This window comes from Durio zibethinus, chromosome 8, assembly GCF_047325235.1.
Source record: "Durio zibethinus cultivar Kanyao isolate XHJ-2024 chromosome 8, ASM4732523v1, whole genome shotgun sequence".
NCBI classification, from domain to species: Eukaryota; Viridiplantae; Streptophyta; class Magnoliopsida; order Malvales; family Malvaceae; genus Durio; species Durio zibethinus.
Genome location: NC_143169.1, coordinates 24,903,653 through 24,927,694, shown reverse-complemented (window position 1 = coordinate 24,927,694; position 24,042 = coordinate 24,903,653). Strand labels below are relative to the sequence as shown.

The window sequence follows — 24,042 nt, the reverse complement described above, 5'->3', positions numbered from 1 at the left end:
TTGTTATGGCTTAGGCATGTTTTTCGTTGCTTCAATCTTATCCTATTTTAATTGGTTGATAAATCCAAAAGATCAAATCCCGTTTATAAAAGGAAAGTTTCGTTAAAAATATTTTAATTTTTAATTGTTATTTATTTTTTTATTTTCATTTTCATTTAAATTTTTTATTTTTTATCAATCAAACAAAACCTTAATTGTTGAAAAAAAAAAGGCATATGGTTTATAACATCCCTAACTATTAGTGGTAATTTTTAATATCTTAATATAGAAAAATTTATCATATATATAACTTGATTTACAGTAATTTTCCTTATTCAATGTTTGTAATAATAATAATAATAATAATAATAATAATAATAATAATGTTTCTAATGTTTCTTATTAGCGACAAAAGTGTTATTTACGAGTTATACAAAATGCAATGAAAATTGAATTTATGTTTTAACTTTAGTTTATGTAATTATTTTTAAAATATATATTTAATAAATTTAAAATTTTTTATTATTAGATTGTGATTTTTTATATAAAAATTAACGAAAATTAATTTTTTTTCAATCAAAAGGCATCTAGTTTCTAGAGGGATCACGAATGAAACTTCTTACATTCACACGATTATTGCTCAATAATTTCCCTGCATTAATTTATTTATTCTTTGGTCGGTGAAGGCGAGACACAGTACGAAGTTGAATGATCTTATCAAAATATAATAATAAGTGAATAATATACGAAAAATCGCTTTTTGTTGCTAATGTCACGCTAACTAGATTCCACCAATTCACTAATTATCATTTGGGTGGCTGCCCGTAAAATTTCCAAGATTCCACGCTCCAAAATCAGCCACCAAAATTTCTGCTGCAGGCTGTTCCGAAGAAATTTTAGGCCCATACCACATCTCCTAAATCTTCCCCATATGAATAAACATTTTTTTTTTTTTTATAATTCTAACACCATGAGACTAAATCAATGCATTTTTATTTTTATTTTTATTAATAGCTAGAATTGGCAAAAAGAAAGAAAAAAACAAGATTCTGACAAGTTGAGTCAACAGGGCAAGGAGCAGGTGGGGAAGGGGAGACGTAATAGATGAGCGAGATTTTGACACAGCAGCCATGAAAAGCATGAAGCACGTTGACTCCACGGGTAGCGATTTCCGTGTCGTCAGTAGTCCTGGCCTAAGCCTATGGCTCTGGAGATTTTAAGTCCTCGTATTTGATGATTCAACATTGAGCGGCCACCATAGCAACAGCTCCTTTTGATCTCGTGAAGAAAATGGTTTTTTTTTTTTTTTTAGAATAACATCTAGAAGCATTTTGGTTGTTAGAAGTCTTGTGTTCATTTGATTTCTCACCTTTGCTCTTGCATCTTGATAGCTTCATTCAAAGAGAAGAAAGGAATTTATCTGCAAGGTTAAACCTTTTGACCATTACCAAATAAAATAATTTAATGTTTCTTCGATGCTTGCTTCAAACTCCATTGCTATAACATTGATTATCTTTTTTACTTTTAACCCATGTTTTGAATCACACCATTGCTATACAAGAACAAAAGAAAAAAAAAAAACTCACAAACTATTTTTTTATAAGGAAAAAAGTTTATTAATCAAGAGATATCCCTTTATTTCATAAATGTTAATTTTTAAAAATTAAATAGTTGTCATTACGAGCATAAATAAATCAAATATCAATACAATTTATAATGTTTGTTAAATTTATAAATTTTAAAATATTATTTATTAAATTTAATAAATAAAAAATAATATATTTACGAATTATTTGTTTATAAACAAATCATACATGAATAAATTAAATCAATTTATATTCGCAAAATATTCATCAAACCACTGTTAGTTTACTCTCCATGCATTGCATAGTTTGCTTTGTTTTTGTCAAGCATGGTTAGGATGCTAATGTTGAAAGAATGTTCAAAGCAATGATGAATACAGAAAATGACGCAAGTTGGTTGGAAGGTAAATTTAGTCAAATGGGAACATAGACTGGAATTGGAAGTACAGACCACAGATTATACACGTACTAGACGCTGAATTCTAATGTTGCTGTCCAGCAATGTTTCTTTTTCTGGGAAGCGACGTGCCCTTATTTTTGACTTTCTTCGCATGTGAAAACCCAAAAAAGTTGTAGCTTGTTAGAAAATTTGTTCGGCTTGGAAGGGTGGGGCTGTCAAATTTACAACTAGGGTTTGAACCTACCGAAACAAAATAACCCATGAATATTAAGGTATGTTGATTTGAGTAGCAAAAAATTTGATTTTTTTAAAAATAAAATTTTAGTTTTAAATTTTATGAATAAAAAATAATTTTAAAAGTTTATTTTGCTGATGAGATTTAATATGATTGAATTTTAGATTAATCGAGATTCAAAATTATTATCGAAAATTTAAAGATCTCAGACAAAAAAAAAATCATAAATATTGTCGACAAATTGTTTTAAGATTTTAAGGTTAAAGTCATAGCAGACCTGCCTTTGCAGGAACTTCAACAAGTCAAAAACAGTGGAGCTTCAAACTGTTTGATGATCCTAGTCCAACAACATGCGCGGGGGTTCACTGAAGTAGTTCGGCTAAGATGGCTTTGGTCCGGTCAAAGCAGTTGGGCTAAGCTTTTGTTGCCGGCTCATCGTTTCAGTTAGATGGACCCAAAGCTGCAATTTATTGATTTGGTCGTTTTGAGCCTCTAACATTGGCATTCAAATTTATAAGCGGATTTTTATATTAATTAGAGTACATTTTTGGGTCTCAACATCAAGTTTGTAATTTAAAATTTAAGTCCAATTCTTAACTTAAAAAAAAAAAACAGTTATAAAATCATTCACTAATTATTAAGATCAAATGTTACACCAAATCTAAGTTAGAGAGAGGATAACGGTTTGGATAGAATTAAATTTTATTTTATTTTTTTAAAATATTATATAATAATATAAAATTTTAAAATTTTATCCAAATTTAAATTGAATTTTCATTCAATTCGAATCAAATTAATTCAAATTCTATCGATTCTATTTGGTTTATTGATTTTTAAGTTTTAAATTTTTTTATATTTTATTTTAAAATAAAATTTTAATATATTTAAATAAAATTTGATATAATAATGTTATTTTTATTTTATAAAAATTTAAAAAATATATAAAAATTAAGAAAAATATATAATTTGATTTGTTTTAATTTTTTTTAATTTTTCATTTTTTAATTCAAAATTTGATCCGAACCACATATATATATTTAATATTTAAATTTGATTTAAACCAAATAAAAAAATAATTCTTATAAAATCGAATACTACTATTTCAAATCATTTTTTGTTTTTCTAAAATTTTTTTCTTACCCCTAATCTCGGCTTTTCATCTCCATATTTCTTTTCTTTAATTAACGTAAAAATTACAAAAAAGAAAAGAAAATACTCCACACTGATACTCCTCCATGTGAGTCTATAAAAGTAGGCTAACATTTTCTAAATTTTGGGAAAATATTGCGAAACAAAAATATCTCCAAATAGTTAAGAATTATGATTACGTCATAATTATATTTCCATGCCAGACAAGGTTAACAACAATGTTAAATAATAAATTTTGGGAAAATATTGTAAGATAAAAATATCTCCAAACATAAACCCTAAAAGACTTGCTTGGATTTTTGGCTTCTTACTTTGTAATGAAATTGCACTCCTTTTTTTTTCCTGACATAACATGTAAAAAACAACTGCACTTATAACTTTAGTGCTCCCATTGGGGTTAATTGTGGGTGTTAGTTTCGATTTTGATGAATAAATCAGTTCCAGTTATGTTTTTTCCAGGTTCATTGAAAAATATGGTACTCACACTATTGTTTGGGAGGTAAAGATGTTGTACACGGAAAACAACTACAAAATTCAAATCTTCACCCCAATGAAGTGCAGGAAACTTTAAAGCAATTAGCTGATGATAGGTTTTAAAAAGATGCAAACACTACTGAATTTTCAGAAAAACCTAAGGTACATTTAATCGGAAAATCTAAAGAATTGTTCATGTGTATTAGTCTGTTCTTCTTTTTGCATTCTGGGGTTGATAAAACTACAGTTTTTAGATAACTTGCAGGGGAATGTTTGCTATGCACAGTATCCTAAGATTTCCTTGGCAAGCAGTAATGGAGGTAATGATAATGTGAGATAGATGATAGAAGGATTACAGTTCAAATTAATTTATATTTAACCTTATTGATATATGATTTCATTAAAGAACAGCGCCAGCAACCCCTGGGGAATATTTTTGTCCAACTTTGTTTCTATATATTGCTTCAGGAAGAACATTATATGCCCTGGGACCTTCATGGGGTGCTTGCTGCTTCAATTAAGCCGCCTGTTGTTACTCGCTCAAAGAATAATGCAAGTTTCTTGGTGTCTATTCCAGCAGCTGTTTGGAACTGCACCCAAAAAGAAGCAACCAGTGGAGGTGACTCTTTCATTTGATTTTTTGTACTTTTCCTTTTTGCAGGATTTTGCGAATATTTATATTCGAAGGGGAGGCATCGATTTTGGTCAAGTCATAGCCAATGGCTTTCAATTATATCACAGTCAGCAAATGTCACATCAATGTTCCTTGTGCTCAGGGCAATGGATTTTTAAGCCATGCAGTGAACTTGTACCTACGATATGAGTTTGCATAATTGTTATACTGTCTGTTTGGTCTTTCCAAGGCTAACTGTCTTGATGTGTATTGCAATGAACATACATACTACTACATAAGTGTCTGAAATATCAATCTAAAATTTGGAAACCCTATCACCCTATTCCTTCCTTGTTACTGTGGGGCGCATGTGAGCACTGATCTTGGCCTTTAATGATTGGTAATACCATGCAGATAAACCACCGATAGAGGAACTCCGTGTCTTTCTAGAATTTCAATTACCTCGACAATGGTCTCCCCTATACAATGATCTGCCTCTCGGTCTCAAGAGCAGAAAACAAGCATCCCCATCACTTCAGTTCACTTTTATGGGGCTTATGCTAATACTATGCAGGTATTGTATTGAAACACTCAATAATACTCGCATCATTTATTTTAACATTTTGAGTTATTTATGATTGCTTGCTGCTTAGGTGAAGTTCCTTAAATATTCCTCATTAAATCTAAATTAAAATGGGGCTCAATAACCAAGTTAAAAAAGTAATCCAACCATCTTCACATATTATTTTAGGAAATATTGCCTTCATAATGTTGCAGGATGCTTGCAATGATTAAAAAGTATCCTGTATTCGCTGTTCAATGCTGAACTTGTTCCACCAGAACTCGTGCATGTGATTAACATTCTCATTTGACCAAGTCCTGAGTTCCAACCGCTTCTTCGATCCACCAATTGCATGTTGATACTGGAAATCGACCTATGACAGGAATACACTTGTGTCACGGTTCACAAACTGGTCCAAATTTAGAGGTTTTCTCCAAGTTGAGCAGAGATTCAAGCTTTAGCAGGACAAAGTCCGATAGCCAAAAGGATCAAGCCCTAAGGTTGACTAGAGGTTCAGATCATGGGAAACTAGCCCAAAATAATGAGAAGGGCAGTGATCAAAACTCCAAAAGTTCATGGAAAGTTTTCAAGTTCGATAGGATTGAGCCAAGCCTAGAGATGGGCACTGGTGAGCAATGCGTAGGCACCTAATCAGGCCCAAGTGGGTGCATTGATAATTTAGGTGCAGGCGCACGGTTAAGCCCAAGTGCAGGCATGCTTGAATACAATCTTGAAAGAATCAAATTTGGAGACTTCTAAAAGGCCCAGTGCTCAGCATGATTTTAGCAAGTCAAGGATTGTGCAGCAGCATCAAATCCTTTAGAATCAAGGATTGTAACTTAGATCTTATAATCAAGGGATTGTAATCTCTAGAGTTTAGGAATATATCTCACGCACTAAATGTAAGGGAGACTCAGTTATAAATAGAGAGTCCCCCACCCTCATAAACACACAGACTAAAATTATTGAGTAATAACGTCCTTACTCTTGCCTTAAACTTTCTATTATTCTTTTGTTAGCCTTTTTAGGCACATACTGTGCCTTTTCATCTTGCAACGTACTGAGCAGCCAAGCCCCACAGTTTATTGTTCGTGCATCATTTTTTGTGTTAGGTTGATCTAGGACGCGAAAGAGTCCATTCTCGTGCCTTAGAGTTGTGCGAGTTTGGAGCTTGAATTTTGATCAGTGACAAGTGGTATGAGAGCCTTGTTCGGAGTAGGCTATAGAATCTGATACTAAATGATATCAGAGCCTAGTTTGGGGGACCTTTCAAAGTAGGTGACAGAACCAAATACCAAGGGATATCAAAGCTTGGTTTAGACCAGAGGTGGTGACCAGAGCCATGGTTGGGAGTGTGCAACAGATCCTTGCTCGTGACAAGAAGAGCCAGAGTTGGCATTGGCGTAGGTCGAAAGACTTGAGTACGGGCATCCTGGTGTGGTGTGTAGGCATCCTACTATGTATGTGAACATTCAACTATGTGTTGCGGGCAGTTTGTTATGTGGCATAGGCATCTTAGAAGGGCTATTGTACTCGTGTGCTGGTGAAACACTCATAGTATACTAGGTGTAGGTGTGCTAGAGTACAAGACAAGTGCTCGATAACTTGTTGTTGTGTGCTATGGGTGTACTGTGCATGTGTGCTGACTGATGCCTAACTAGAGGCTAGTGTGTTGAGTGAGTGTACAGACTAGTGCCCAATAGTGTGTGTTGTGCTAGTGTGCTGGTTTGGGGGAACTAGATTCGGATTGCTTGAGTGCCTATTAGAGTTGAGGTAATCCTTTGGTTTATGCACGAACAATTTATATGTTTTGAGCTATGACTTGGCTAAGAAAAACCAGATAGAGAGCCAAAACAAGGTGTTCGATGAGTGTCCACCTACAAATAAGTGGGGGAAGTTTTAGTAGGATATGTGCCGATGTGTACTAGATTAGCTAAATGTGAAGAGGCCATTCTTCAGATCAGTTCGAGGACATTGAAAAATCTTCGAATAAGGTAATGAAAAGGCTCATGTAGTGTAATGAGGTGTTAAAGTCTGTGGTGACAATTTTGCAAAAAAAGCTAAGTAGGCTTAAGGTTGACTATGTTGTATTATGAGATGTCATGGTTACTGGTGCAAGCTTAAAATCAAGAATGGAGGTGCCTAGGCATTTCATTGATAGACTAAAGTGGTAGGTAAAGGTGGTCGAGCTACAACAAAGAGGCGTGTAGGAGTCGAGTCGGGCTAGAGTTGCTACGGAATCATTGATTGAAGTTAAGTGCACCAAATCTCCAAAGCTGAAGAGGAAAGGCCAAAGTGAACAAGACATCGATGTTTATTCCTCGGACGAAGAAAGGGTTGTGGGGAAGCCTAGATTTCATAAGGTCGATAGAGCTGACAGCAGAGGCAAAGGGCTTATGAATTACTATTTTTGTACCGATCTACATCGGGTCAGGGAGTGCCCGAAGCTTTCAGTCATCAAATGGGTAGAAAGGCTATCTGAAGGCAAAGTGGCAGGGGTAAACAAAGCCAAAAAGAGCCAAAAAAAGAGTGGCCAGATCTAGTCGAGACTACCAAAGGGTTAGAACCTCGAGGAGCTGATGAAAGGAAACCGGTGGCAGTGGAATGTCACAGCATGAGTCCCACTGTGCAACAAGAGTTCTCATAGAAAAGTGTACCAAGGGCAACTCAGAGGAAGCACATAAAGCATTGGTGGTACGAATATAAGGGACCATTGTAGCAGAATGCTGAAAAACTTAGGATTGAGTCCAGCGGAAGTATGTTCGGGTATAAGACCAAAATATTGAAAAATTGGTTTGCAGGGCAGGAGTTAAAATTAGCGTGCAAGGTAGGTGCATCATCTCCCTAGCAATGAGGGCATTGCTAGAATGAGTGTGGGAGAATGTTATGATAATGTCATGATCCACAAGCTTGTCTAGGGCTAGGGGTTCTTTTCAAGTTGAGTAACAATTCAAGTTCTAGTGGGATCAGTCCGACAGCCAAGGGAACCAAGCCTAAGGCATACTAGAGGTCCAAGTTGTGGGAAATTAGCCCAGAACAATGGGGTGGGCAGTGATCAAGACTCTAAAAGCTCAGGAAAGGTGTTCAAGTTCGTCAAGATTGAGCCAAACCCAAGGATGGTATTGATTCTGATCCATTTGAGTATGACGAATAGCCCTATAAAGATCGTCTTGATTCTTATCAAAGAGAGACAAGATTAACTGACGCTATTCAAACAAGTATGGGTCAACTAAACGGTATTCCTATAGCAATCGGGGTTATGGATTTTCAGTTTATGAGGGTAGTATGGGATCCGCAGTAGGCGAGAAAATCACCCGTTTGATCGAATATGCTGCCAATAATTTTTTGCCTGTTATATCAAGACTAAAGGTGTTCAAGTTCATCGAGATTAAGCCAAACTCAAGGGTAGGTGCTGGTGAGTGTTGCGCAGGCATCTAGTCAAATCCAAGTGGGAGCACTAATGATTAAGGTACGGGTGCACGATTGGGCTCAAGTGTGGGCATGCCTGAATATAGTCTTGAGAGGATCAAATTTAAAAGCTTCTAGAAGGTCCGGTGCTCAGCATGATTTAAACAAATCAAAAATTATGCAATAGCACCAAATCTTCTAGAATCAAGGGATTGTAATCTCTAACAATTTGTTGTTCTTTTGTTAGCTTTTCTTCAAGCACTTGCTGTATCTTTTCATTTTGTAACGTATTGGGTGGTCAAACCCCGTACTCTAAAATATTCATGTAATGTTTTTTGTGTTAGATTGGTTTGGGACGTGAAAGAGTCCATTCTCATGTCCCTGCACGAGTTTAGAACTTGAATCTCGACCCGTAACACTTGTATTCGATGGTAAGAAAAGTGACCATCAAACAATTTATCTTCATCATCTCTCAACTCTTCCTACAATCCTCCAGCTCCTAGATGATCACAATTATGAGGCCATCGATGTGCCAGAACGTGGGTACTTTGACCCGTCAAGTCGAGCATATTTTCACATGCATGCACTGCTCCTGTACACTACAATGGAACCTTCTTTGATGACACTGCTTCCATAGTGACCAAGGCTTGGTTTGAGGTAAAGGTTTTTGGGATGAGGAAAGTTCCGTTCCTTAGGCTTGGATTCTCCATAGCGGCCTTCGCTAAGATCCGTAGATCAGAATGGGATGGACCCTCAACATTGTCTAGGAAATCAGGAGTCTTCTCAACGTTGATTATTACAAGGTTCAGTTCAGGACTGAATCCACCAGATCAGAAGCCAACTAAAGTGGGTTTAAATTCGGCAGTTTTTCCAGGAGGTCCACCTTCATCTCCTAGAGCACCAAAAATGATAAACTTCGTAGACACAAAGGAGACGGTTAGAGGACCTGAGGACCCCCCCTGGATATTAGGTAGTTACTGGAGCCAAACTTGGTGTAGAAGGTGGCAGAGTCTCAATCAAAGCCAAGTATTCGACGTTAACAATAATGTCAAAAGAAAGTATAACATTCATGAGAGAAAAGTAAATGAGGAATACACATTATTTGTACAGCTTGTAAATGTTATCATGTACTTCATTTTATTCGAAATTACCTTGAATATATGTCATTTGGCACAGGACCATTCTTTTCATTTGTGTTTTTAGGGAATCTATGGGTGAGATTTCTAGTTCTACACGTTTGACTGTCATATACTCCGATCTATTCACATTCACTACCTTCAGCATTGGAAATTTCACCTTTAACCATATTTTCTTTTGTCTATTAATTCTGGAAAAAATACTTAATATCGAGAATTTGGCATGATCTTGACAGCAGCACGCGAAAGTGAATCCATTGAACCAGAAAATGTTGATTATTCAATGCACCAACTCTCTTTGCTTGAATGGTACCGATCTCATTACTTGGATTTTCTTTTAGCAATACCATGGCGCTCTTATCTTCTTCCTTCACTGTCTAAAAAAATTGGTTCCACCAAACAAGCCCAACAAGAATGATGAGAGTCTGAGGTACACCACGTGGGGTAAAGATCACCAAATCATTCGCTTGCAAATTTTGCAACATATTTTTTTTGGTTGCTTCAATCATTATCACAAGATCACCTTCCACCAATAGTCTTCCCACTTCACTAAACATCCACCAAACAGCCCAACAAAACATATGAGAAGAATATATTCCAGTCTGCAATGACGAATCTCAATTATATTTAAAAAAAAAAAAGCTTATTTTCTTGTTAATATCTTGAACAATCTGTCTTTTTAAGTACCACTAACATTTTTTTTCGGTGAGGAGATTGAATCCTTAACACGAAATTTTCATCTTGTAAGAATTTCTTCATAAACGAAATCAGATTTCATTTCAACATGAGCAATAACATAACCAGAAGGATATTATTAATGCCAAATTTTGGTGTAGAAATGGATAGAATACAGTATTATACAAGATGATTTTGGCTCTACATTATGGCAAAGCCTTCGATTATACGTAAATATTTACAAATCGTGCCAGCAACTGTAAGTAGGATCCACATCACAGCTTGCGTGAAGAAATTGAATCACCTATGTTTTCTGTCTTTGGTCTACCACCCAACAAATCCCAAGAAACTGCAAACCAAACAAAATCATACGTTAAAACTATTAATGCTTAAGAACAGTTAATGCTTCGACAAATACTCAAGGTGAAGCTTGTAACCAGAAATTTTAATACAAAAGTTCTCAATTGACAAAAAAAAAAAAAGGGCTTAGCAGCAGCAGTAGTCTGGACCCTGTAGTGTGGGGGACAGATATATCTCAAGCTACAGATGAAAGGGAAAACTTTTCTATGAAAGAGGAGGTTTTGTCTGAAGATTTTATTTTCCCAGATCGTTTCCTGTGAAATACTAAACCTTACCCTGATCTCTGTCAACTTGGATTGAGTTATCATCCAATCCGAAGATAATCTTTCAGGAATTTTAGACAAAGACAGGGAAACCTAAGCTTGATCAGAAACAATCTTAATCCAATCAAATCGGACAAGGAAAACAAAGAAAAGAAAAGACTTAGGAGTTGACAATTATAGTAACAGTTAAAACTTGAACGAACCTGAGAGAACGAATGGCGAGGTGTTGAGAGAGAACATGGAAGAAGAAATTGGCCCCATGAAGGAACACCACAATTCCCGTACACCCCAACACCAACAGCTCTACCATCATTGGAAAATCAATCAAAGTCCGTTATCACCAAGGAAAGCAGAGGACTAGAAAACCCGCAGCACAAAAACAAAGACTTTCTTTTTCAAAGACTCTGTTCTGTTCAACTCTTTAAATATAAGAAAAAAGTGGAGCACCCCTTAAATCCTTGTAATTGAACTTGTTCTTAAAGCAACGATTAATCAAATAAATGATAATTATCTCCAAGTATTATAAATAGTCGAGTATTCCATATCCATGTCCATATCCATGTCCATATCCCATGTGGACAAGAGAATAGATTCCTCCAATAACTATTCACTTTTTTAATGCACGAAAATGAAACGTGATTGGGAACTGACTCCGACTCTTGCAAGCTCGAGATTTCGACAAAACGGTTTGTCAGACGTTTGAGTTTGGTGGGTTTAATGGATAATGGTGTAGCTGAGGTGTATAGGAAAAGCGTGGAAATTTATGTCCTGACTAGTGTATTATACTACTATTTGGTTTGCAAACCGACGTTTATCGTTTTGTCTGCCAACTGCCATTCTTGGTTTAGTTTTTAGCCACAGGCTTTGGTGACCAACCCGCCGCCACCAACCACTGGTTTTGCTCTAATGGTTCTAGTTGGCTTCTTTTTTTTTTTTTTTTAAATCTTTTTACGGGGTACTTTTGATTTGCAAGTGGTTCTCTATAATACTCTGAACAATGATCAATTCAATGATTTGAGTTTGGCTAAATCTTTGTTTAATATCTAGGAGAGCCTCCCAATAAGAAAATTATTGGCTCATGATCTCAGTGAGTCTCTTATTCTTCTCTTAATTGAAAGTTTGAAACACAAAATAAGGCCAATGGCTTATTTAAAAACCGACCCTGTTTAAGTTTATCTATGATGAGATTTAATCATTATTATCATAACTAATCTATAGACCACCGGATGAGATGGTGAGAGTCGTTAACTTCAGTTGATCAGAAAAGTTGGAGGTCAATAGTTACTGCACTGCACGTGAAACACCGCAGTGGTTTAGATGTCATGTCAGATTGCTAACGCTGGAGATGGGTGGCGTTAAGAGGGAGGAACTGTTATTGCAGAACCAATTATCAGAAAGTGGGAATAAAAGTCCATGCTTTGTTTAGTAGAAATAAAAAAACTGAAAAGCCTGAAAGAAATTCCATTAATAGATGCAAGTGATTTAATTTTTCTGCATGAGAGATTAAGGTGTGTGAATTAATGTAATGAATTCAAGCAAGCCAGTAAAGAAGCTCTTTTCCAAATGTTATCCACGTAGCGAGCAGACAAAGGTGCCGCTTTGCATGGTAAACTAAGAACTTAACGGGCAATGGGAAGTGAATGTTTCTTGTTGTGTAGAAATGGCGAAAAATGGAAAGAAAAGAGAGGTTTGGTTTACCCCATGCAAGCATAGGCCCAAAAAAGGTCGCACGAGCAGCATTTTCCCTTGGTTCAACTCACTTCCTGCTGGAACCAACTACACACTATAAATGGGTTACGCTAGAAACTTTAGTTAAAGAGCTTTATCTTTCAAAGTAAGAAGCATCTCATAAATTTAAGTTTAGACATAAACTAGAAAGGTCACTGTTACTCCACAATATAGTACAGTTCTGGTTGAAAAGGAGCTATAAAAGGATGGGGATCTTATCATGATGCAAACAGGTGTTGCTTCAACATTCAGATTAGGCATGCATCGGGTCGTCAAACGTTATGAAATCATTAAGAATCCTACCCAGAAATGCCTCCCACCAGGATTTTGATAACTAACTCTATTTTTCATTTGACTTACTGCTTTTGTTAATCATTCAAAAGAGTTGACAACAACAGATCTTGGACAAAACCTGCTCTCCCTGTGGCTTGCCGAATCCTTTTTTCTCGCTCTTCATAACTCAAAGAAGGATCAAAACTGCATGAAAGAAAAACGTAAAAATAAGATGCCAAATCTGAATTATATTCGACAGTTCTATGAATAATTGATATACATGAGAGGTAAGAGAGATGCTTCATATCCCAATATCAAAGTTTTCCAATTGGCTTTTCGGCATGGTCATACACACATGAATCCCTAACCTAACCCCTTACTTTGAACCACACTGCTGTCCACTAGGTAAAAGGGTACTCCTTGGATTGGTTATTAGAATTGCATCAAAGTTGCAAACTGAAATATACACGTCTTAACAAAAAGTTGAAAGGATTGGGAAAATGTTAAAACATTATTGATTATTCTCTACGTAGAAAAGATAGGAGCCATTACCTTGATTTCCACATATTTGCTGGCGCCATATTTTTTGCAGCAGTGTCTTTGGAACTAGTTACAACAGATTTTGTAATTTCTTCAGCTTCAGATGCAGGGAAATTCAACAAAAGTGAAGAAAGGAATGAATCAGTAGCTGCATTAGACACATTAGTACTGCTTGACCTATATGCACCACCCCCTAGAAGTACTTGCAGATGTGCTTCACGGAGATCCCGGCCCAGGAGAGACAGTGCCTGACTGTTAGGAATTGCAACTCTCCGTAACCTGCGACGTCTCTGCAAGTAATCTTTTGTTAAGGGAAACTGGCATAACAATTCAACTTTTCAGACTACATAAAGAATCAAAGAAGCTGTACATGCATAATTTCCAAGTCAGATGAAGAGAAAGACAAGGTAATGAGAAGTTTCATGATTAAGGATATCTTGAATAAATGTCCATGTTGCTGCATGATATGACTTAGCATGTCTCTCGCAACTTTGACAGAGCAAACTGGACAAATCTGTAACAGAAAGATTGATGCAGTATAAGACAATTCATCATGAAAACATCAATGGAAACTTTTTTCCACCATAAATCCTAAGGTTAAGTACAACAAGTAAGAATAATAAACAAGATTTAACTAGTTGTTTTTGTTCCTCCATGTAATAATTTTGCATTTACACAATTTTGGACACAAATATTGCAGAAGACATTCATATGAGCAAGAATGAAGAATAGGAATCACAGCAAAAAAAAAAAAATCTCTCAATTAGAATAATAAGGAAAAAACTAAGAAATATGTTTAGATTTGTATAAGGTGCCACAGTGCTAGTTGGTAAAAGCCTTTTGGTGGATGTACCGTGGACCTGAGCTTGAATTCTGTCTTCACTAGGGATTGGGTGGGAGGGAAGGGGTAAGATAATCTACTATGGACCAAAAAGTAAGGGTAAGACTAGTTAATTATTCTTTCATACATAGGAAATGATTAGCCATCCAAATCTACCTCCATCATCAATGGCATATACCAAATGCTCATTCCGATCTACCATTAGCAATAGCATATACTCAATGCTCATTCTCAAGCATAACATTCTCTACCTGTCACACCTATCGTACCTTTCCATGTATATACACTTCCCAAGTTTTATCTGTTGAATGTAGCAATCTTTTCCCTGCATGAAAATAACATCAACAATCCTGCTCAAGCTCCTTCATATCTAGTGGCAGTTCTTCTCTTTGTATATAGTTTAATTCATTATGAAAAGAAATAGAAAGAAGTGGCTCAAAACTCTTATCAAATTCCAACGCAAGTTTAAGCAGCCTAAATGACCAATTATTTATCTTACACAAGGCCTCAAGTTCCATCTAGAAAGTGTGAAACCAGATAATATATTAACACACCAATTAAATCGAATATTTTAGTTTCATTTCTTCTTGTACCACATTAAAACTGCGTAAAGATTGAAAAAATCCTAAGATTTTGTCTGTTAAGCAACTATCTAATTTGATCGCCAAGGCATTGCTATGGTTGTCTAGTAACTGAAAGAAGCAAGTCCACTTGGTAGCAGAATCACTGATGTCATTGTCATTTGTCATAGGCACCAAAACTGTAGACCTGGAAATCTAAAACACGACACGAACACAATACAAAAAAGGGACACCAAGTTGGCACGGTTTAAAATTTTAGCAATAACTATAATAGGTTTAATAAAACCAAAAAAATGTATTTAATGGTTTTGTGTCAACACAAATTGTGACATGCAATTTTCATGTAAAACATAGCATAAATATACAAATTACCAGGTCTGCACCAATCCCAATTATCTTTCATTCGGGCACCTTTCGGCCCATGGTAAGTGTATGGAATTAAAGCAATTTAAATTTCTCTTCTTCCAAATCAAGCATCCAATATAATAACCAAACCTTCAAACCACAAACTTTATCCTTATAAAATCACCCGTGGCGTTGGAATAGGTCCTGAAATCATCAGCAGCATCTTCGAATCGTTATAAAAAAACAACGTTATCCTTAACATTCTTAAGGTTCCTCTCATCCCCCACACTCCAATGTTCAAAACTGAGCAGCAATACTAGCGTATGATATTCTAATCATATTCTGGAAGCATCAAATCTGCCTCATTTCATAATCTAATCCAACAAAATCCAATAAATGTTTGCCTCATCATTTTATAATCCTATTCAGCTAAAAGCAGAAGGGCTAAAGGAGACCAAAAGGAAAAAAAAAAAAAAAACTAAAATTAAGCTTACACAGATGGTTGCACAATTGCCTAACAAGAAAATAACCATAGCAGCAAGCAACTCTGCTACAACCTTAGTTTGATCATATAAATCAAAGAAGATACCACAAAAGAAAAAGAAAAAGAAATTATCCAACCAAAAATATAATTTTTTTTTTTTGTTTTACTCCGTTTCTATAAAGGAAAGCACAAATTTTGCATAAAAAATAAACCAAAAAAAAAAAAAAAGGTTATTATAAAAGCTTGCCTGAATTAAACTTATAAGAACAACCTCGTACCATATCAAACATAACCCAAATCGGAAACAGAAAGATTTTTCTGTCTCTACCCGTTAAACCAAAAAAATTTTTTTTTTTTAAATTATTAGTGAAATTTGCTTACCGTAGCTTTTGACTCGCAGGGATGCTCATCTTCGAGATGCGAACACAGAGACGCGATATCGAAATCCTCGTAACAGTACGGACATGGGAATACGGGTCGTACATCGTCCTCTACCTCAAAGTCGTCGATGTTCAAACGATCTTTATTTATTTTTTGTTTATGTTTCAAAGCAAAAAAAAAAAAAAAAAAACCAACATAAAAAATGAGATAACAAGAAAAAAAACGATGAAATGTTCAAAAAATAAACAAAAACGAACCCAGATGAGAGCTCTGATGATGGTGCTGCAAATTATATTGGCGTTTGGCAGCTGCAAGACGAGACGTCCAGAAATCGGAATCCATTGAAAGACCCAAAGGTTGAGTTTGGCTATTTAATAACAATAACTATTCACCACCAAAAATATAATCTTTAAAACAAAGAAAAATATATCAATATCTGCTGAAGCTTTTTTTTTCCCTTCAAAATTTATATATTTCTGGGTTTCTTTGACTTTTTATCTGAGACCTTTGGCTTTGTTGATCTCGATAAGCTTTCATCTCCAAGGAGAGAAAAGAAAGAGATGGTAGATTATTTGTTTATTAATAATTGATGAAGCATGATTTTATGGTTAAAAAATTGACCATTTCTTTTAATTAAAAAAATATATCTTAATCTGATGAGGATTGCGGAGAAGCTTCAAAAAATGACGATTCAAGACACAGAAATGAGGTGGTGGTGGTAGTAAAGACTGAAAAGCCTCTAGACAAGATGTGATGTAGAGCAAATGTCGGGGTTTTCTTACTATTTTTTTTCTCTTTTTTAGTGTTCTATTTAGTAACTAACTAGTGGTCTATATTTGCTGCCTTTCATTTTCGCTAAATACAATACACTCAAGTTTACAAGATAAGGAACCATTTTTGGGATACGTTAGAGAAGAAAGAGGAGGCGCCCTTGAACAGAAATGAGCTCACAAATTAAACAAAGCATTATCCTTAATCCAAAAGATTAGAACAAGCATTAATTGAACTCCATAACCTGTTGCAAGAGATGTTACTACTTATCTTAGTATTATCCAAAGTTAAGAATCCACTGGTTCAAGGGTATGTCCAATAGTGATGAAAATGTTTTGATCAAAACGACGGCGTTTAATGCTAGTTTCACTTTCATGAGAGAAAACTAAGAAAGCTTCCATTTGTGTTCTAACTTCTAGGGCGTCCTCATTTCTCGTTCTCCCAGGGGCTCTGATAAAAAAACTACCAAAAGAAGAAGAAAAGCAGAGAAGAAAACAAGTTTTGGCATTGGAATCAATGGCGACGAAAGGGAAGCAAAAGCAACAAGAAGAAGAACAACAGCAACAAAGACAAGAACAAAGGAAAACAACAGAGAAGAGAAAACCAGTGTTTGTGAAAGTGGATCAGCTAAAACCAGGTACCAATGGCCACACCTTAATCGCCAAGGTCTTGTCCTCTAACATGGTCGTTAAAAAGGGTCGAGCTGCTTCTCAACATCTCCGCCAAACCCGCATCGCTGAGTGCCTTGTTGGAGACGAGACAGGCACTGTCCTCTTCACTGCCCGTAATGATCAAGGTCCATTTTCTAACCCTCTCTTTGTTTCTTAAAAAAGTTTTACGCTTTATGGATCTGATCTTAATTTCTATTAAAAGGGTACATTTTGATTCATTCTTGATACCAAAAGATTTGATATTTCCTTTGGTTTTCATTTCTTTTTGGCTTGTTTTAAAGATGCAATGGCATTTAGTGAGCTTCTTTTTTTAATTTTTTTTCTTTGTTTTGTTACTGCAAGTGTGAATTTGATATAATCTACTATCTTTAGCTGTCATTACGGGTTCTTTACTATTCTGATGTCGTTTTCAGTTTGGTTACATGAATTAAGTTTCTTGATTTTTTCTTGATTGGTTGGATAAGCCTCTAGCAAAGTGAACTAATTTCTTGTTCTATTAATATATTGTGATAAAATGGATTTGCCGTTGTGTTGAATTTTACTTCTTTTATTTCTCAATTTGAAATGTTATGAAAACCCTCAAAGATTATATACTAAATTAATCAAGAACCTAATTATTGGTTCAATTGCTATTCAAATCCTTAATGTATTAATCATAGTTAATCTTAATGGCTTGTCTGTGAGATTGTCACCTGCTCACAATTGCAAAAATTATCTACTCATATTTGTTTTAGTTTTTGGGTTTCCAGAGGTTCCAAACTGACAGTCATTGACAACAGTTGAAACTGCTTGGTACTTACAATATTGCACATACATGTCTTGGGTGCATGTATTGGGTTTTCTATTGTGTTTTGCATAAAGAAATTATTGAGAGAAAGACACTTCAATCCAATCTTATTTCCATGGAGGTGGTGTGTTGGGAGACCAGTAGACCTGCTGAAAATGCTACTCTAAACCCCTGCAATTTGATGATAATGCTTGAATTGTTTTGCAGTTGACTTGCTGAAGCCAGGTGCCACTGTAATCCTTCGTAATGCAAAGATTGATATGTTTAAGGGTTCTATGAGGCTGTCTGTTGACAAATGGGGCCGCATTGAGGTCACTGATCCTTCTAACTTTGTTGTTAAAGAAGATAACAATCTATCTCTTGTCGAGTATGAGTTGGTTAATATAGTTGAAGAATGATAGACTGCATGGACCTCAGTGACTTGATACTGAAGGAGTTCTTATGAAGTGGCATAACGATTCTTGTTGACTCTTCATAATGTTGGGTGAGATGCTATTACGGTACAGTTTTCATTGTGAAAGTGTTGGGTTTGGTATAGAAATCTTGCTGATGGTCGGTCTCACTCCATTATACTTTTAACATCTAATGGTTTAGTTTAGTACTAGTTGACTGTGAAGAAGACTGCTTCTTTCTTCTGATCAAATTGCATCTGGATATTCAAGTATTGATAGTAAAATCCTTCTGTATTGAGTTTTTAGTTCTTCTTTGCTTTAATAACTTATAGGCAGTCCTTACTTCATCAAAATATTTGCTTCAAAGTGATGTAAAACTTTAATGTGATTAAATTGACAAATGTCTTTGCAAGTTTTTCAGTTCTTGGTTGGCCATACATGACACAGAACTTCTGCATTCTGGTTTTATTTGGGTTGTGAAATAAACTAGGCTGAACAATCAGGAGCTGTATTCAGAGATCATTGCTATATATATCAAGATGTTCTCAGTTTATGGTTTACTATGAAATTATCCCGGGACGCAAAGTTCAGTTTAGGAACAGAATGTGTCGAAGATTCATTTGATTGATGGGGCCAACAGGCCGCAAAGGTTCATATTCAACTAGTTGGGGCATGTGTAGTGATACAATACAACCACGGCAAGTGTCTGGCTTACATCTCTAACAGATTGGATGACCAATGAGAATCATCCAAATGAAGCACTAACCAGAGTTTTGGCTGTAAGACGCATTGTAAAACCTGGAGTTGGTTTGGGCGTTGGACGAGAGAATGGAGAAAGGGTGATTGAGGTTCGCCCTTTAGGTGTTATTCATGGTATAGTTTTGTATTGGACATGCAGATCTGAAGCAGCTGAACAAATCTGAGAGCACACAGGTTGGTGACTCTCGAAGAAGCCATTGCTTTCTAGAACAAAAAGCAAAATCCAAACGCCGTCACATCACCCTTTCAGATTAAGAAGTAATCAAATAAATAATTCATTGGACAAAAGCTACGAGGTTAAAAAACAGGAAGAATTAAATCTGGTGATAACTGGTATTTAACTTACCAAAACACAAAATGATCTATTTCCATCTGATACCTATTTCGAGATGCTGGCAGAACAAATGTAGTATAACATCGGATTTTCATATTCGACCAAGGAGAAAAAATGTATTATGTCCTCCAAGGTGGATTGAATTTTCATGGAGATGAACCGTTCTCCAGCTTCCCAACCACAATCATCCTTCTACAGTACAAGAAATGGATTGCATCGTATTAGAAATGCATAACAATTTTATCCATACGAAACAAGAACAACAATATTATTCCAATTCTCATTTTGACTGGATTTTATAAAGGGTCAAATCACATTTCTATTTTCGACAAGCAAAATGAGAGAATTGGAACAGAGAGACTAGAACCAGAACCCATTAAGGCAGACTCCGCAAGTCTGCTTGATCATAAACTCAAATCAAACCAGCCCAACTTAAAGAAAATGGACATGACCAATGGAAGCAGAAGACGACACGATAGGAAGGTTAATGGTCCAAGAACTTCAATATCCTGGAAATAAAAATTCCTCTGCAAACTACAAAATTGTCTATATGAGCATGAAATTCAAATTTTCAGAGACAATATTCAATATAAAAACTGTTTCTTCCCTTACAGCTCCCAAATATTAACAGTGGTTAAAATTAAATGTAACATAAATAAGAATAACCATATATTACCATCGTCATCATCTTATCCTATCTTTCAAGTATAAAAACTTCAAAAGCACCTATTTACGACTTAATTCCATCCAACTTGTTGACCAATAAGGATGTTACTCATCACCTTGTTAAACTTATGAACAGGAAAAAGCATCTAAAGACCTTAAATTCCATCGCTATAATACTCAAATCTCATATTTGGATAATTTAAAATTTTGTTATAATATATAAATAAAAATTTAATTTTAAATTTATGAAGTATTTTTTGTTAGATAAAATCGTAAGATTTCGAGTCAAATTAGATGATATCTCTTAAATTAGGTGCAAATCTCCATAAACGATATCAAAGTGATCACCAATTGAATGAGAACTAAGTGCTACATGGAGTCGCTTTTAAAATTCTAAGAAAAATGTTTGGTGTAATCTTGTGATTTATGTATGTTTTCTGTTAGCTCTCGTTCGACTGGTAACTATTTTGATATATTTAGAAAGTTTACATTTTGTATTATAAAAAATACTTAAAGTTCCACCAAATCGGCCATAGAAGTAAAGAGTTCCGATGATTCAAAGTTAAACATATGTAATTGTCAAAAATTCAAAATTTAAAAACTTAAAATATTAAATTCTTTTAAATTATTCAACTAATTAAAGTGTCACACAAACCATTAGAAAGGTTTTGAAGAGATCTTTCCGCGGTTACCCACAATTTCATCATATCAAACCATAGACTAATTTTGTGGGTCTTATATCATCCCCTAAATAGGAGTTTAGTCTTCTAAACTCATACTGTGATCACCAATTAGACAAAAACTAAGTGCTACATTGTGAGAGTTACTTTTAAAATCTTAAGAGAAATATTTGGTGTAATCCTGTAATTTATGTATGTTTTCTGTTAGCTCTCGTTCGACTGGTAATTATTTTGATATCTTTAGAAAATTTACATTTTGTATTATAAAAAATACTTAAAATTTGACCAAATCGGTTACAGAAGTAAAGGGTTTCAGTAATTCAAAGTTAAACATATGTAATTGTTAGAAATCCAAAAGTTAAAAATTTAAAATATTAAATTCTCCTAAATGACTCAACTAATTAAAGTACAACACATGCCATCAAAAAGGTTTTGAAGAGACTTTTCCATTGTCACCCACAATTTCATCATATCAAACTATAGACTAATTTTGTGGGTATTATATCATCCCCTCAAGGGGAGTTTAGTCCTTTAAACTTATACTGTGACTTTGATACTATTTATAGAGATTCGCACATGATTTATGAGATATTATTTATCTTGATTCGAAAATTTCATTATTTTATTTCAAAAAATATATCACAAGTTTGAATTTAAGCTTTTATATATATATATATATCATAGTAACTTTTTAAAATATTTCTATATGAGATTAGAATGCTTATCTTAGAGTGCAATTATCAAAAACTTTATCCGAACTCTTTGACATTCATCGTACATCATTGCAATGCGAGTGAAATAACTAATCATTATTGTTCTTATATCCTTCTATTGACAGGGATAAATATAAACAGGGTTTAGCTCAAGTTTGGCGGTTCTCGTCGCTGCGGTCGCTAGGGAAGCGGCGGAGATTTTTGCTGGTGGAGATGTTGGATGGTTTTAGGCTTTTTCTGAATTTAGCAATGGCGTTTTCTGTGTGTATATGCTCTCGTCTCGTATGGTTCTTGGCTTGCGCATCTATGTGGATCTTTGACACTAACTGGCCCGATTTATTAGTCTTGATAGTTGATTATTTAATTTTTGAGAATCGTTTGCATCACGCTGAAGTCTCGCTTTGACATTAAATCTATACATGTAACCATTCTAGTTGGTTGCTTGATCTGATGAAATTTGATGATTTTTGTGCTTAATTTGTTAAATGTTGTGAGTTGTGCATGGGATTAGTGATGGCACTGTAACCGGTCCAGAGGATTTTTTGTCCCGATTTTAATCTTCATAAAATATATATATATATATATATATATCGATTTTGATATTAAAATATTATTTATTTATATTTTTTTAGATTTGATTAGTATAAAATTCTAACTAATATGATTTCAAATTAATTTAATAATTTAAATTTAATATAATATTTATAAAATATTATTTTTAATATAATTTATATTTTAATTATATATAGAAATAATATTTTAAATTAAAGTATTAAATAATAATTTTATTAATATAATATATATAAATATAAAATTAAATAAATAATAATAAAAAATATATATATATTAATTTGGGATGAGTTTACCTAAATTTTAATTCTGATTTGTTTTAAAAAAATAAAATAACACTTGACCAAAAATCCTATAAAAAAATTTTGGTCAAAACTCGGCGGATTTGATAATATTTAGCATCCCCAGGATACCGTTGAAACTCGGAATAATACAGTTCGTCTTTCGGCAATCGTGAGAGGAGAGGAGAGCAGAGAACGATGCTTACAAGCCCATAGGCCACATCGAGTCTTCAAGCCCAATCAAGTTTGTTTTAGTTTCTAACCTATGCACTTCCCAGAAGTCTCAGAACAGAAGGCACTAGGTGCTGGGGCAGGGTTCCGCCTAGCCCTGCGGTTCTGTAGGACATCCTTTATCTTTTTCAAGTTGCTCTCAAATGAAACTTTAGAATTAACAACGGTCTCCAAACTGTTTGATTCAAAGAAAATTTGGAGTAAAAATGGAAGAAAAAGAAAATTACTAAGTTATTTTTTTATGTTTTAAATTTAAGAATATTATTTATACAAATAAAACAATCAAACGTAGCTTTAACTTTTAAGAAAAAAGAAGGAAATATTTTTCCATGTTCACGTTCATTTGTGGTTTAGGGTCGAAGATTACTACTTTAGGAAAACTCAGCAAAGAAATTAGGACACCGCAGACCCTATGGCTTGGTGGCTTCAGAGTTGAGGCACCAAGTAAATTGTGTCATGCCCGAGGTCGAACATTGGTACTTGCTGTCCTTTCTCTGTTTCCTCTCATAACATTTATAAGAGGTATTCCAAAATACCTCCATTTCGTCTCAACCCCTGTTATTTTTATTAGGGAAGAGCTAGAGGTAAACAAAATTGTTAGTCATTACAAAAGCTTGTTTGTGAATATGATTTATTACTATTATTATTATTGACTAATGCAAACAATGTAGGATGATAGTCAATATAGACCCTCCAAACATCCCCTGATTTTATGCCAACATTATGTGGATGCTAAGCTAGCTCAGCTCCATCCATCCAGTCCCCCCTATGAATCTTGCTTTCTCACCAGCCTGGCAAGGCAACAAGTTGATGCTTTTTGTTCCTAAAGATATGGAAACAGGGAAAGATAAGTCTGCCTCAGCTAATGTCTTTAGTTTAAAAAAAAAGTAAAGCAGATCTACTGATCAGAAATTAATTTCTGTTGAAAGCATTATAAAAAAAACAAAGGAAATAGTAGTATTTGTTATGATCCATCTCTGGTAGCACTACTGTCTCCCTACTTGAAAAAATATCGTGTGGGCTCGGCATGTGCTTTTCCATGTAATTTTTTTTTTTTACCAAAACTTAGTCATAATTTTCATAAAATGCTTAAAAGTTCTGGGAATGAAAAGCATGATGATAAAAATGGATATACAGCTAGCAATGGTGGGATGAACAGGGAATTGAGAAAGTGTGG

At 34.7% G+C, this 24,042-nt stretch overlaps 2 protein-coding genes and 1 pseudogene across 2 annotated transcripts; 2 read left to right on the top strand and 1 right to left on the bottom strand.

Moving 5' to 3' along the window:
- Positions 1-2,222: 2,222 nt before the first annotated feature.
- Positions 2,223-9,487, top strand: LOC111278486 (MACPF domain-containing protein NSL1-like; annotated as a pseudogene).
- An 844-nt stretch (positions 9,488-10,331) lies between these two features.
- On the bottom strand, positions 10,332-16,716 carry LOC111278170 (protein DEHYDRATION-INDUCED 19 homolog 4-like). Its single transcript, XM_022864718.2, has 6 exons — positions 16,268-16,716; positions 16,011-16,150; positions 13,815-13,892; positions 13,391-13,674; positions 11,041-13,042; positions 10,332-10,563 (listed from the first exon to the last, which is right to left on the bottom strand). The coding sequence occupies exons 1-5, from the start codon at positions 16,350-16,352 to the stop codon at positions 12,934-12,936; spliced, it is 696 nt and encodes a 231-aa protein (XP_022720453.2). The 5' UTR covers positions 16,353-16,716; the 3' UTR covers positions 10,332-10,563; positions 11,041-12,933.
- A 183-nt stretch (positions 16,717-16,899) lies between these two features.
- On the top strand, positions 16,900-19,045 carry LOC111278171 (uncharacterized protein At4g28440-like). Its single transcript, XM_022864719.2, has 2 exons — positions 16,900-17,577; positions 18,447-19,045. Exons 1-2 carry the CDS (start codon positions 17,298-17,300, stop codon positions 18,635-18,637), a joined length of 471 nt encoding a protein of 156 aa, XP_022720454.2. The 5' UTR covers positions 16,900-17,297; the 3' UTR covers positions 18,638-19,045.
- Positions 19,046-24,042: the final 4,997 nt, after the last annotated feature.